The sequence below is a fragment of the Ranitomeya imitator genome, chromosome 2, assembly GCF_032444005.1.
Source record: "Ranitomeya imitator isolate aRanImi1 chromosome 2, aRanImi1.pri, whole genome shotgun sequence".
Lineage (NCBI taxonomy): Eukaryota > Metazoa > Chordata > Amphibia > Anura > Dendrobatidae > Ranitomeya > Ranitomeya imitator.
Window position 1 is genome coordinate 60,930,540 of NC_091283.1, and position 15,658 is coordinate 60,946,197.

Below are 15,658 nucleotides of genomic sequence, written 5' to 3' on the forward strand. Positions count from 1 at the left end.
CCTTGATGGACCCCACCAGAAGCCATGACGTCCTGACCACCAGCCATGTGCCCTTGTACCAATCCGTGGCCTCAGGAATGATATTGGAGGCCGACAAAGCAGCTGATGCATTTTGGGGGTCAGCATGGCTTGTGAGCAGAAAACCCCTTAAACTATATGGCAGTGGACTATTTTTTCCTATACAGAGGGCCACTGCAAGCAAAAAATAAAAAAAACAGCAAGTGTTTGCCCACAGGTTTAATTTTTTTTTTTGATTGGCGAGGGATGCATTAATCACAGACCTCTGGTCTGAATTATGGATCCTGGGTGTCCACAGGCCAAATAGACTGTCAATGTCCGATACAATGCCATAGACAACGATGATACTCAGGTCAGCCATGTGCACCAGATGGGGTGGCATAGCTAGCCCTATTCTAGGGTTTCCAGAACACTGAGTTCAGGATTGCTGGGGTCCCAGCAGTGAGACCGCCAGTGATTAGTATTTTAACCCCACCCCGGAGGATTTTGAGCACAACCCTTTAACTTTTTACCTCCCATCTAAATTGCTGTAAAAACAATAAGATCTCCAGCCCTCATTAGTAATATTCAGTATATATCACCATCTGGTTTCTCCATATTTTTCCCATCACATCCTTCAATGCGAAAAAGAAAAAAAAATCAGCTTGCTTTATTTAACGGCCTCGGGATTTACACAAACTGTATGAAGGGCAATGATAAAACAAAACACTGCTGGTACGTACAAATATCAAAGAAGAAAGCGGAAAAAAAGAAGGGAAAAGAAAAATTTTATGAGGCTTAAAATGAGGTTAGAAAGAAAAGCGATCAGTAAAAGATGGTGGAGAGGAGGAGAAGTGAGAAATCCCCGGGATCTTGCAATGACAAAAGAAAAAAAAAAAACATAATAAATTATTGAAAAACACATTCTATACACTTGGTCATGGAGACGACACGACGGTCCGAACAATATTGGAGGTGGAAGTAGCGTTATATACAGAGAAGTCTGGAAGTGTCCGAGCTTTTGGGGTCAGATCGGGAGTCATCAATTTCCTGGGCTACTTTATATTAAGGATCGGAGATTCCATAAAAATTCTTCTCCAGCAAAGCTCCGGCTCTGGAGGATAGGCAGCAACAAGCCCATGGCATCTTGAATTTCATGCTACAAAACGTCCTGTTTGGCAGAGGGTCTACGAGGACTGGTGGTCCCCCAGAGATATGTCCCTTCCTATGCCAGGTACAGGCATCCTATATGTTAAACAGTTTTTTTTTTTTACATATTGATTCCCCTTCTTGCCACGTAGATCAATACATCAGCATTGTTAGGGGGGTCCGGAACCATAGCGCCAACTTTTTGAACAAAAAAAAAAAAAAAAAAACACAGTAGAAAGTTGAAGCATCGGCTAAATTCTAAGGAGAAAAAAAAAAAAAAAAAAAATCTATGAGAGTCACGAGGTTATTACACTAAATGGTGATGAAGCTTGGAGTTTGTACGTCGAGGAGGCACCGAGAAGTTATAGTGCTGCTGGGCTGTCACATCTCGTCATCCAGACCGTAATCTTCTTCTGGGAAGTCACCGACGACCACAAATTGGGGTTTGACGAACGCACCGTACTTTGGAGAACAGGTGAAGTAACGCTTGCCCTCGACACTGGACAAAATAGTAATGAAAATATATATTAATATAAAATATTTAAAAAAAAGCCAATATCAACAAACGTCAGATGTAGTGAACTTATCTGATATTCTGGCAGAAATACCGAGGTGTCAGATTATCCGATATTCCATTTCATACATCTATAGGTCATTAAAAGGGAATCTATCACCAGGTTTTTGCTACCTAATCCGAGAGCAGCATAATGTAATAGGGGCAGCGACCCTGATTCCAGTGATGTCACTTACTGGGCTGCTTGTTCTAGTTTTTCTAAAAATCAGTTTTATTAGCAGGAGGTTATCACTAGAGGACTAGTAAACCTGATGCCATGTAGTCCTCCATATTCATGAGCTCTGAATAACTACACCCTCACCACTGATTGGCAGCTTTCTGCCTATGCACAGTGTACACAGAAAGCTGCCAGTCAGTGGAGGGGGTTATACAGAGCTCAACAGTCAGAGAAGTGGGAGATCTGCAGCAGAGAAAATGTTGATTTCATCAAAATTGCAGCAAGCAGGGTAAGCGACACATTGCTGGAATCAGGGTCTCCGTCTCTACATATGCAACACTCAGATATGATGGAAAAAGCTGGTGGCAGATTCCATTTAAATGCTCTTTGACAGATCACACAGATGGAGCCTGACATGTCATCTCCGGCTAGATGCAAGAACCGTACACAGCTCCAGACAGGTAGCCAAGCCCTTTAAAAAGGTGGTAGGGATTCCATCATAACCTTGGAAATTTACCATAGAACCAAGAAACAGCAGATTGCTAGGTGTATTCCTCTTAATCTGGCAATGATTATAGGTAAAAGTTAGGAAAACTTATATTTTACGGCCACAAAAAGCTCAGATTAAAGGACTTTATCTGGAGATAGTTAGAACAAAAGATATTGCAATGCAAAAACACACATAACCGGCTGGTCTATGCGGATGGCGGCCCCCCGATTCCTCCCCCACAGGTGATGGGGGGGGGGGGGGAAGGATTGTGTGTGTTGAATTTCAGCCCCCAAACCTGTTGTTTTCCCAGGAGATAGGACGCCACCTAGTGGATGGCAGCAGAAAGGTCCCCTCCAGAATAGAATGAAGGCTCGACCAAGCCAAGATTATGAAGAATGGGACAGACTCAGAGCGAGTTCATTGCCGACAGCGATCTATGGTGTATGAGCATCTTACAAAAAAGAAACCAGGGAGAGCAGGTGTATGCCCTGGATCAGGCTGTCACTATCCTCAGGCCCATTTAGAGCAGCCGATAATCGGGAACAAGAATTTGTTGCAACGCTTATTCCCGATTATAGGATGGGTAAAAGCTCATTATTCAGATTATTGGATCAGTTATTGCTGATGTCAATCATTCTCGACAGCACATTTTCTAGTGTAAATGGGGAAGGGTATGTGCTGTCGATAATTATGATGTTCTAAGCGCACATTGTGTTAACAATCGTTCTGTGTAGATAGAATTCAGATCTGCCCGTATAAAAAGTCCATTTAAAAGCAGTCAATCAACTTGGGCCATTACTCGCCCCCTAAGTAAAATAAGGAAGGTTTCAGGTCTTGGGTCCCCCTTTAACAAAAAATAAAATCCTAAACTTCACTCGAGCTGCTCTAAGTAAATCCCGGTATAATTAGCACTGGATAACAGAACACTGGCCATTCAGCCCGGTCTTGGTTGTTAGGAATAGGTGTCACTCACCTTCCATCATGTTTTCCTAGAGGCTCGTCATACTTTACACCAACCCACACTCCGGGCTTAAAGTCTGTTAAACCTAAAAGACAAATATAAATGTTGGAAGCAGAAGATCTACAAAGTTTTCCAATCACAACGACTGCCTAAATGAGTCATCTCATAAGAAAAAAAAACAGAACACCACAACCCCTGTCCATATGTTCCATTTTCCATCCTTTAAATGGGTCTTTATCTTTGACAATCCCCATTTGGGCCCAATGACAAACTCATCGGAAAGTGTCTTACTTGGATCTGCGGCATGTAGCTGCCACGTATGGGGAAACTTGGAAGCAAACATACAGTCATGGCCAAAAGTATTGACACCCCTGCAATTCTGTCAGATAATACTCAGTTTCTTCCTGAAAATGATTGCAATCACAAATTCTTTGGTATTATTATCTTCATTTAATTTGTCTTAAATGAAAAAACACAAAAGAGAATGAAGCAAAAAGCAAAACATTGATCATTTCACACAAAACTCCAAAAATGGGCCAGACAAAAGTATTGGCACCCTCAGCCTAAGGGCTTGTTTTCACTTGCGAGGAACATGTCCGTGTCTCGCATGTGGAAACGAAGCTCTGGTGCCGGCACTCCAGAGCGGAGCGTGCAGCTCCATGTGTTGCTATGCGGCCACACGTTCCGCTCCCAAGTGTCGACGCCAGAGCTTCGTTTCCACATGCGAGACACGGACGTGTTCCTCGCAAGTGAAAACAAGCCCTAATACTTGGTTGCACAACCTTTAGCCAAAATAACTGCGACCAACCGCTTCCGGTAACCATCAATGAGTTTCTTACAATGCTCTGCTGGAATTTTAGACCATTCTTCATTGGCAAACTGCTCCAGGTCCCTGATATTTGAAGGGTGCCTTCTCCAAACTGCCATTTTTAGATCTCTCCACAGGTGTTCTATGGGATTCAGGTCTGGACTCATTGCTGGCCACCTTAGAAGTCTCCAGTGCTTTCTCTCAAACCATTTTCTAGTGCTTTTTGAAGTGTTAATTTTGGGTCATTGTCCTGCTGGAAGACCCATGACCTCTGAGGGAGACCCAGCTTTCTCACACTGGGCCCTACATTATGCTGCAAAATTTGTTGGTAGTCTTCAGACTTCATAATGCCTTGCACACGGTCAAGCAGTCCAGTGCCAGAGGCAGCAAAGCAACCCCAAAACATCACGGAACCTCCGCCATGTTTGACTGTAGGGACCGTGTTCTTTTCTTTGAATGCCTCTTTTTTTCTCCTGTAAACTCTATGTTGATGCCTTTGCCCAAAAAGCTCTACTTTTGTCTCATCTGACCAGAGAACATTCTTCCAAAACGTTTTAGGCTTTTTCAGGTAAGTTTTGGCAAACTCCAGCCTGGCTTTTTTATGTCTCGGGGTAAGAAGTGGGGTCTTCCTGGGTCTCCTACCATACAGTCCCTTTTCATTCAGACGGCGACGGATAGTACGGGTTGACACTGTTGTACCCTCGGTCTGCAGGGCAGCTTGAACTTGTTTGGATGTTAGTCGAGGTTCTTTATCCAACATCCGCACAATCTTGCGTTGAAATCTGTTGTCAATTTTTCTTTTCCGTCCACATCTAGGGAGGTTAGCCACAGTGCCGTGGGCTTTAAACTTCTTGATGACACTGCGCACGGTAGACACAGGAACATTCAGGTCTCTGGAGATGGACTTGTAGCCTTGAGATTGCTCATGCTTCCTCACAATTTGGTTTCTCAAGTCCTCAGACAGTTCTTTGGTCTTCTTTCTTTTCTCCATGCTCAATGTGGTTCACACAAGGACACAGGACAGAGGTTGAGTCAACTTTAATCCATGTCAACTGGCTGCAAGTGTGATTTAGTTATTGCCAACACCTGTTAGGAGCCACAGGTAAGTTACAGGTGCTGATAATTACACAAATTAGAGAAGCATCACATGATTTTTCGAACAGTGCCAATACTTTTGTCCACCCCCTTTTTTATGTTTGGTGTGGAATTATATCCAATTTGGCTTTAGGACAATTCTTTTTGTGTTTTTTTCATTTAAACAAATTAAATGAAGATAATACCAAATAATTTGTGATTGCAATCATTTTCAGGAAGAAAATGAGTATTATCTGACGGAATTGCAGGGATGTCAATACTTTTGGCCATGACTGTAGTTACGCACAATAGGCTGAAGAGTCAGATTTGGGTGGGACCGGTTGTGTCTGATGTACTTTCTACCCAAGTCGGAGAGAATCTAGCTTGTGACTCGTTTTCCCAGCAGTGTCATCATATGGGATATTAAGCATCATACGGAGACTAATCAAATCAATAGGTTGTCCGAGTAGCACAGAAGAGGACAAGTTCTCCAAAGCGAGATGCTCTTTGTGACCACCCCCCACCCATGCTGAATAGGAGACCCCCCTCCTATAAAAACTTAGAATTTTCTATCAAGTCATATGAGAATGGATTCTGAAACCCGGACCACCCCTTTATGATCCAACCGTATGTGGGCGTCTGTCAGCTGGATTAATAAGGCACTGCATTCCAAAATGGACAGTAGTAAACCACCGGGACAAACGGCCATCTATACGAGTGAAAGACAATGGCGTGGTGAAAACGACAAGTCTGTAATGTGACTCACCCACATACATAACGGTGCCTCGTTTCGTGGGCTGTCCGACCACCCGCACCTCACATCGGGACCCCGGGGTGACCGCCTCTGCTGCCAGCTTATCTTCCTCCAGTTTGCGTTGCTGTTCTGCAGACTTTTCAGCCGCTTCTTCTTCATTGAATTTCCCCAATTTATTCTTCTTCAGGAAGGAACGCACCGAGTCTGCAGGAAGAGGATGAAGCATTAAAGAAGAGCCGCAACCCGGTCAAAAGCGAACAGTTCTTCCTCTTATTTTATTCCCGCTACTACACTGAATACCAGGGTTTTTTTTTCTTAAAAAAAATAAAATAAGTGATAGTTTTTATCTTTACAAACAGGCGTAGCTCACAGGATCCTTGGGGGCGTGTCTAGACATCTCTGCTTAATTACCCTGTGAGCTCCGCCCATTTGCTAAAGATCAAGCTCACATCCAAATACCGTATATACTTGAGTATAAGCCGAGATTTTCAGCCCACTTTTTTGGGCTGAAAGTGACCCTCTCGGCTTATACTCGAGTCAGTGTCGGTGTGGGGTTGGCGGGTGAGGGGGAGCGGCGGCTGTGATATGCTTACCTGCTCCTGACGCTGTCCCTGCATGTCCCATGGTCTCCAGGCAGCTCTTCCTGTGTTCAGCGGTCACGTGGTACCGCTCATTAAAGTAATGAATATGCATGCATATTCATTACTTTAATGAGCGGTACGTGACCGCTGAACACAGGAAGATGCCGCCGGCTCCCGGAGACCATCTGACAGTGAGACGCTGCCAGGGACCGCGCCGGGAGCAGGTGAGTGTATCAGGGGAGGGGGAGCATTGCAAGATAGTCACCTTCCACGTTCCATCGCTGTGCGCTGCTATGTCTTCCATCCTCTGGCTGTGACTGTTCAGGTCAGAGGGCGCGATTAGTGTGCGCGCCGCCCTCTGCCTGAACAGTCAGTGCCGAGGATGGAAGACAGAGCAGCGCGCAGCAATGGAACGTGGCAGGTGACTATCGCAAATGCCGGGGGCCTGAGCGAAGAGAGGCGAGTATGTGATTTTTTTTTATTTTAATCGCAGCAATAGCAAATGGGGCAAATGTATGGAGCATCTTATGGGGCATATATGAGGAGCATCTTATGGGGCATGGGGCCACAATGTGTGGCGCATGGCATGGGGCCACAATGTGTGGCGCATGGCATGGGGCCACAATGTGTGGCGCATGGCATGGGGCCACAATGTGTGGCGCATGGCATGGGGCCACAATGTGTGGCGCATGGCATGGGGCCACAATGTGTGGCGCATGGCATGGGGCCACAATGTGTGGCGCATGGCATGGGGCCACAATGTGTGGCGCATGGCATGGGGCCACAATGTGTGGCGCATGGCATGGGGCCACAATGTGTGGCGCATGGCATGGGGCCACAATGTGTGGCGCATGGCATGGGGCCACAATGTGTGGCGCATGGCATGGGGCCACAATGTGTGGCGCATGGCATGGGGCCACAATGTGTGGCGCATGGCATGGGGCCACAATGTGTGGCGCATGGCATGGGGCCACAATGTGTGGCGCATGGCATGGGGCCACAATGTGTGGCGCATGGCATGGGGCCACAATGTGTGGCGCATGGCATGGGGCCACAATGTGTGGAGCATGGCATGGGGCCACAATGTGTGGAGCATGGCATGGGGCCACAATGTGTGGAGCATGGCATGGGGCCACAATGTGTGGAGCATGGCATGGGGCCACAATGTGTGGAGCATCTCATGGGGCCACAATGTGTGGAGCATCTCATGGGGCCACAATGTGTGGAGCATCTCATGGGGCCACAATGTGTGGAGCATCTCATGGGGCCACAATGTGTGGAGCATCTCATGGGGCCACAATGTGTGGAGCATCTCATGGGGCCACAATGTGTGGAGCATCTCATGGGGCCACAATGTGTGGTGCATCTCATGGGGCCACAATGTGTGGAGCATCTCATGGGGCCACAATGTGTGGAGCATGGCATGGGGCCACAATGTGTGGAGCATGGCATGGGGCCACAATGTGTGGAGCATCTCATGGGGCCACAATGTGTGGAGCATCTCATGGGGCCACAATGTGTGGAGCATGGCATGGGGCCACAATGTGTGGAGCATCTCATGGGGCCACAATGTGTGGAGCATCTCATGGGGCCACAATGTGTGGAGCATCTCATGGGGCCACAATGTGTGGAGCATCTCATGGGGCCACAATGTGTGGAGCATCTCATGGGGCCATCAACCTTTATGCAGCATTGTATGGGGCAAATGTTTCTATGGAGCATCTTATGGGGCCATTATTAACCTTTGTGCAGCATTATATGGGGTATATTTTGTATGGAGCATCTTATGGGGCCATCATAAACTTTATGGAGCATTATATCGGGCTCCTGATTCAATATGGATATTCAAAAACACTTAACCTACTGATGTCTCAATTAATTTTACTTTTATTGGTATCTATTTTTACTTTTGGCATTTACCGGTAGCTGCTGCATTTCCCACCCTAGGCTTATACTCGAGTCAATAAGTTTTCCCAGTTTTTTGTGGCAACATTAGGGGTGTCGGCTTATACTTGGGTCGGCTTATACTCGAGTATATACGGTAGATAACTAATTTGAATGCAAAAAAAAAAAAAAAAAAGTTGACAGATGAATCTAAAGAACCAAGAGCCACGATCAGAGCTCAGCGTAGTGTGAATACACACCTGATCTTTTTTCATAGGCTTCCTGGGAGAGCTCATATTTTTCCACTTTGGACAAGTCCTCGTACTCGCCGGCCCTGGTACCGCTCTTATCGATCACCTGGGGGTAGATATTTATTGTGTTACGTTTCATCGGAATATTCTCACAGACCCTTCACAATACAGATCCATCCCAATCACACCCCCCTGGGGGTAGAAAGGTTACTGACGTGTATCCTGCAGCCGTTATCCACGGGGTAGGAGCCCAGCAGCGCATCATCCTGATCCAGGTCCTGGATAAATGCATTATCGGTGCTGAATAACTGCAGGTCCATACATGACGCGGGAGACCCGACCACCAGCTCCAGCTTACACTGAAAAAAAATAAATAAAAAATTAAATAAAAAAAATAAAATAAATATATATATCTCCCCCTCAGGGGGATCAAGCAGCCATAATGAGGAGCTATCACCACCCGACAGGTGCGCAGTGTTTGCCCCGATTTTATTCCCACTGCTTCCCGGGGTGGTCAGATTTTATTTTTTTTCTCCAATCTTCCACACCATTCCGGAGCTGTGGCCTTTTTATGATTTTTTCCAAGGAGGTAAATATACAAAGCGGCTGGGTGTGGTGAAACACTTCTGTGGGTGTGTTCATTTCATGACGACCACGCCCAGTTGGATGAAAAGACTTGATAGAGTGAGCAAATCTCGGGAACGAAGAAATAAATAAATAGGTAAAAATATGACCTTTATGGCAAGTGACAGGTTATCTATCGAGGAGCCATCACTAGGTCAAAACTGTCCACCTTTCTCCTATTTTAATATTGCTGCTTCCCAGAGGATTCACTTTTTCTTTTTAATCTGCTATATGGCTTTTTTCAGTTTTCAGTGTTAAATTTTTATGGGTTTTTTTCCCCCCCAAGGGGGCGTGGCTCACGGTAAAAATGCAAAGCAGCCCAAAGACACGCCCCTGACCATAAAAACCAGCACTACACGGGATGGAGCCTCATCTATGGTCAGTCCTGGATGGCACAGACCTCTGCGATCAGCCCCATCACCCAGAAGCCTGCATATCACCGCTGGCCATGTGACCGCAGACTACACGGGATGGAGCCTCATCTATGGTCAGTCCTGGATGGCACAGACCTCTGCGATCAGCCCCATCACCCAGAAGCCTGCATATCACCGCTGGCCATGTGACCGCAGACTACACGGGATGGAGCCTCATCTATGGTCAGTCCTGGATGGCACAGACCTCTGCGATCAGCCCCATCACCCAGAAGCCATCACCGCTGGCCATGTGACCGCAGACTACACGGGATGGAGCCTCATCTATGGTCAGTCCTGGATGGCTCAGACCTCTGCGATCAGCCCCATCACCCAGAAGCCTGCATATCACCGCTGGCCATGTGACCGCAGACTACACGGGATGGAGCCTCATCTATGGTCAGTCCTGGATGGCACAGACCTCTGCGATCAGCCCCATCACCCAGAAGCCTGCATATCACTGCTGGCCATGTGACCGCAGACTACACAGGATGGAGTATCATCTATGGTCAGTCCTGGATGGCTCAGACCTCTGCGATCAGCCCCATCACCCAGAAGCCTGCATATCACCGCTGGCCATGTGACCGCAGACTACACAGGATGGAGTATCATCTATGGTCAGTCCTGGATGGCTCAGACCTCTGCGATCAGCCCCATCACCCAGAAGCCTGCATATCACCGCTGGCCATGTGACCGCAGACTACACAGGATGGAGTATCATCTATGGTCAGTCCTGGATGGCTCAGACCTCTGCGATCAGCCCCATCACCCAGAAGCCTGCATATCACCGCTGGCCATGTGACCGCAGACTACACGGGATGGAGCCTCATCTATGGTCAGTCCTGGATGGCACAGACCTCTGCGATCAGCCCCATCACCCAGAAGCCTGCATATCACCGCTGGCCATGTGACCACAGACTACACAGGATGGAGCCTCATCTATGGTCAGTCCTGGATGGCACAGACCTCTGCGATCAGCCCCATCACCCAGAAGCCTGCATATCACCGCTGGCCATGTGACCGCAGACTACACAGGATGGAGTATCATCTATGGTCAGTCCTGGATGGCTCAGACCTCTGCGATCAGCCCCATCACCCAGAAGCCTGCATATCACCGCTGGCCATGTGACCGCAGACTACACGGGATGGAGTATCATCTATGGTCAGTCCTGGATGGCACAGACCTCTGCGATCAGCCCCATCACCCAGAAGCCTGCATATCACCGCTGGCCATGTGACCGCAGACTACACGGGATGGAGCCTCATCTATGGTCAGTCCTGGATGGCACAGACCTCTGCGATCAGCCCCATCACCCAGAAGCCTGCATATCACCGCTGGCCATGTGACCACAGACTACACAGGATGGAGCCTCATCTATGGTCAGTCCTGGATGGCACAGACCTCTGCGATCAGCCCCATCACCCAGAAGCCTGCATATCACCGCTGGCCATGTGACCGCAGACTACACAGGATGGAGCCTCATCTATGGTCAGTCCTGGATGGCACAGACCTCTGCGATCAGCCCCATCACCCAGAAGCCTGCATATCACCGCTGGCCATGTGACCGCAGACTACACAGGATGGAGCCTGATCTATGGTCAGTCCTGGATGGCACAGACCTCTGCGATCAGCCCCATCACCCAGAAGCCTGCATATCACCGCTGGCCATGTGACCGCAGACTACACAGGATGGAGCCTGATCTATGGTCAGTCCTGGATGGCACAGACCTCTGTGTTCTGCCCCATCACCCAGAAGCCTGCATATCACCGCTGGCCATGTGACCGCAGACTACACAGGATGGAGTATCATCTATGGTCAGTCCTGGATGGCACAGACCTCTGCGATCAGCCCCATCACCCAGAAGCCTGCATATCACCGCTGGCCATGTGACCGCAGACTACACAGGATGGAGCCTCATCTATGGTCAGTCCTGGATGGTACAGACCTCTGCGATCAGCCCCATCACCCAGAAGCCTGCATATCACCGCTGGCCATGTGACCGCAGACTACACGGGATGGAGCCTCATCTATGGTCAGTCCTGGATGGCACAGACCTCTGCGATCAGCCCCATCACCCAGAAGCCTGCATATCACCGCTGGCCATGTGACCGCAGACTACACAGGATGGAGCCTGATCTATGGTCAGTCCTGGATGGCACAGACCTCTGTGTTCTGCCCCATCACCCAGAAGCCTGCATATCACCGCTGGCCATGTGACCGCAGACTACACAGGATGGAGTATCATCTATGGTCAGTCCTGGATGGCACCGACCTCTGCGATCAGCCCCATCACCCAGAAGCCTGCATATCACCGCTGGCCATGTGACCGCAGACTACACAGGATGGAGCCTCATCTATGGTCAGTCCTGGATGGTACAGACCTCTGCGATCAGCCCCATCACCCAGAAGCCTGCATATCACCGCTGGCCATGTGACCGCAGACTACACGGGATGGAGCCTCATCTATGGTCAGTCCTGGATGGCACAGACCTCTGTGTTCTGCCCCATCACCCAGACATGTCAGCCTTTATCCACAGTGACTACAATCACCCTGGCAGCACCACTCCCACTCCTGTCACATGTTTTTCCCCAGGCCACCATTTTTTTTCCTCCCAACCTTTAGTTCAGCCAAAGTGAGCCCTCTGTCCAGCCTCTTTTCTGCTGTGAACGTGTTAAGGCTGCTGCTGACCATTACGGTCACGACCGGGGCCGTCCTGACGATAACGGAGCTCATGGCTGAATCGACGTTTGCCGCTGCTTGCTGCGCCTCCAAATCCCCGGTTATGATCAAGACAAAAGAATCAGCCAATCAGAGAGCACATTACTGCTCGAACAACCAATCATAAGAATCCATATTAAGTCCGCTACAACCAATAAGAAACGGAAGATGGTGCATTTATTGCAGCCAATCGCTATCTGGTTCTTGTCAATGTACCCAATCACTTTTGAGATTTTTCCTTTCACGGGGCTCGCCTACTAGATGAACCAATGAGAATACGCGCTGGTTTTATCAAGGAGGAGTAACAGACCAATAGATGTTTCAATGCCGCCCTAACTTTAGCCAATCAGAAGAGAAAGGCGGATACTGTCAGCCAATGGTAGACTGGAACGCAACTTATGAGACGCAAACAAGTATGGCATTCCGCTTTGTGAAACTAGGTTGGACATTAGCCTTAGGTAACCCATAGCAACCGATAGAAGGCCGCGCTATGCTCTATATACACCATTAGCATGTATAGGGGGAGCCATGATAACAATGCACACTCCCCAACAATGCCAGATTTTTAACCCCTTCGGTCTTTCCTCCCCTTTAATCAAGAGTAATAACTTTTTTTTTTATTATTTTTTCCATCCTCATAGCCATTTCAATGCTTTTTTTTTTTCTTGTGGTACAAGTTGTACTTTTGAAGGACATTAATAATAATGTACTGAAGAAAAAAAATGAAAAAAAAAATTCTCAGGTGAAAAAAACACTTTTTTGTATTTTTTTTAAATTTTTTTGACAGTATTTACTGTGCAATAAAAGTGACTGTGAAATCTGGTTCCCCCAGTGCGTCCGGTTACAGGGACACCGAACCTGTATAGATTATTTATATAGAACTCAAATCAAAACTTAAAAAAAAAATAATAATAATTTGTTTTTATGTCGCTGTTTTCTGACGTCACTTTTTTCCTTTCCCGGAGCCGCGCTCGTCTACCATGTGCCGAGCTGTTTCTTTATTAGCATCTTTCTGCTGAGCGCACCATGTTTTCACCAATGTTTTAATGAAGCAACGGCCGAGACCCCCCAAAAAAAGCCATTTTGGTGTTTAGAATTGCGGCATTTACCGTTTACCAATTAGATCATTTTAGATTTTGAAGGATCAAACTTTTACCAACGCGGTGAAATCTAATATGTTGAGCAGATTCACACTTTATTTTTATTTATTTTTTTACTTTTATACATTTTTTTTAGTACTTTTAACTTGAACATGCAGATTTTTTTTCTTGACACTAGAAGTCCCAGAGAGGGGTCATTTAACATTTCTACATTTGGAACCTTTTGGAGCTCGAAATTTCTGGGACTTCTAGTGTTAAACAGTTCTTTACCTCCCCTCCCTTGGTCCAGCATTGAGTCCCGGTGCCCTGCAGAACTAACATCAAGTCACCAGCGCTGCAGCCAATCAGTGATCTCAGTGACTTCATGAGTTGATGTCACAAGCCGCTCAGAGCCACTGATTGGCTGCAGCGCTGTCAACGTTACGTCAGCACTGCAGATTATTACAGACACCAGTAGCAGCGGCAGAGACTCCGCGCTGGACTCCGGTTGGATAAGTAAAGTGCAGTTTCTTTTAAACATACTGCGACAGGGCCGGACTGGCCATCGGGCAGTTCTGGCAAATGCCAGAAGGGCCGGTGGCAGTAGTGGGCCGCTCGAGTGTGCCGCTGTCGGCACACTCCCCCCGCTGTCGGCACACTCCCCCCGCTGTCGGCACACTCCCCCCGCTGTCGGCACACTCCCCCCGCTGTCGGCACACTCCCGGCCCCGCATTCAACTATACCGGTGTCATAGACGCCGGTACAGATGAATGCAGTGATGGAGGAGAGAGCGTCTGCTGTCGCTCCCTCTCCCATCATTCCCCGCTCTGCCTGCCGCTGACACTGCGGGTGCGCGATGACGTCATATCATCCCGTACCTGCTGTGTGACTGGACGGGCAGACTGCAGCTGCTGAGAACGGAGCCAGGAGCAGCGCGGGGCAAGAGGAAAGGTGAGTAGAGTGTTTGTTTTTTTATTATTATTATATATCAATGAGTGATAACTGGATTGTGGGGTTATTGGGGGGGGGGTCTGCATTACACTCTATGGGGCTGGGCTGCATTATATTGTATGGTGGCTGTGCTGCATTACATCCTATGGGAACTGGCTGCATTACATTCTATGGGGGCTGTACTGCATTACATTCTATGGGGCCTCTGCTGTATTACATTCTATGGGGCCTGTGCTGTATTACATTCTATGGGGCCTGTGCTGTATTACATTCTATGGGGGCTGTACTGCATTACATCCCATGGGAACTGGCTGCATTACGTTCTATGGGGGCTGTGCTGCATTACATTCTATGGGGGCTCTGCTGTATTACATTCTATGGGGCTTGTGCTGTATTACATGCTATGAGGGCTGGCTGCATTACATTCTATGGGGCCTGTGCTGTATTACATTCTATGGGGGCTGGCTGCATTACATTCTGTGGGGCTGGGCTGCATTACATTCTATGGGGCTGTGCTGCATTACATTCTATGGGGTCTGTGCTGCATTACATTCTATGGGGCCTGTGCTGTATTACATGCTATGAGGGCTGGCTGCATTACATTCTATGGGGCTGGGCTGCATTACATTCTATGGGGCTGGCTGCATTACATTCTATGGGGACTGGCTGTATTACATTCTATGGGGACTGAGCTGTATTACATTCTATGGGGACTGTGCTGCATTACATTCTATGGGGGCTGTGCTGCATTACATTCTATGGGGTTGTGCTGCATTATATTCTATGGGGGCTGTGCTGCATTACATTCTATGGGGCTGGGCTGCATTACATTCTATGGGGCTGGCTGCATTACATTCTATGGGGACTGGCTGTATTACATTCTATGGGGACTGTGCTGCATTACATTCTATGGGGGCTGTGCTGCATTACATTCTATGGGGGCTGTGCTGCATTACATTCTATGGGGGCTGTGCTGCATTACATTCTATGGGGCTGTGCTGCATTACATTCTATGGGGGCTGTGCTGCATTACATTCTATGGGGGCTGTGCTGCATTACATTCTATGGGGGCTGTGCTGCATTACATTCTATGGGGGCTGTGCTGCATTACATTCTATGGGGCTGTGCTGCATTTCATTCTATGGGGCTGGCTGCATTACATTCTATGGGGCTGGCTGCATTACATTCTATGG

General features: G+C 47.9%; 1 protein-coding gene across 1 annotated transcript; it reads right to left on the bottom strand.

Annotated features, from left to right (window-relative positions):
* Positions 1 to 649: 649 nt before the first annotated feature.
* On the bottom strand, positions 650 to 12,507 carry TBCB (tubulin folding cofactor B). Its single transcript, XM_069746836.1, has 6 exons — positions 12,334 to 12,507; positions 8,896 to 9,039; positions 8,690 to 8,786; positions 5,977 to 6,168; positions 3,341 to 3,413; positions 650 to 1,645 (listed from the first exon to the last, which is right to left on the bottom strand). Exons 1-6 carry the CDS (start codon positions 12,448 to 12,450, stop codon positions 1,528 to 1,530), a joined length of 741 nt encoding a protein of 246 aa, XP_069602937.1. The 5' UTR covers positions 12,451 to 12,507; the 3' UTR covers positions 650 to 1,527.
* Between the last annotated feature and the right edge of the window lie 3,151 nt (positions 12,508 to 15,658).

What these genes read in the sequence shown, in the direction of transcription:
- TBCB (XM_069746836.1), bottom strand. Translation starts at nt 12,450, where the DNA reads ATGAGCTCCGTTATCGTCAGGACGGCCCCGGTCGTGACCGTAATGGTC. An exon ending in AGCCTATGAAAAAAGATCAG is followed by an intron (nt 6,169 to 8,689) that starts GTGTGTATTCAC and finishes CTCTTCCTGCAG; the next exon opens with ACTCGGTGCGTTCCTTCCTG. An exon ending in AGGCACCGTTATGTATGTGG is followed by an intron (nt 3,414 to 5,976) that starts GTGAGTCACATT and finishes TTTGTCTTTTAG; the next exon opens with GTTTAACAGACTTTAAGCCC.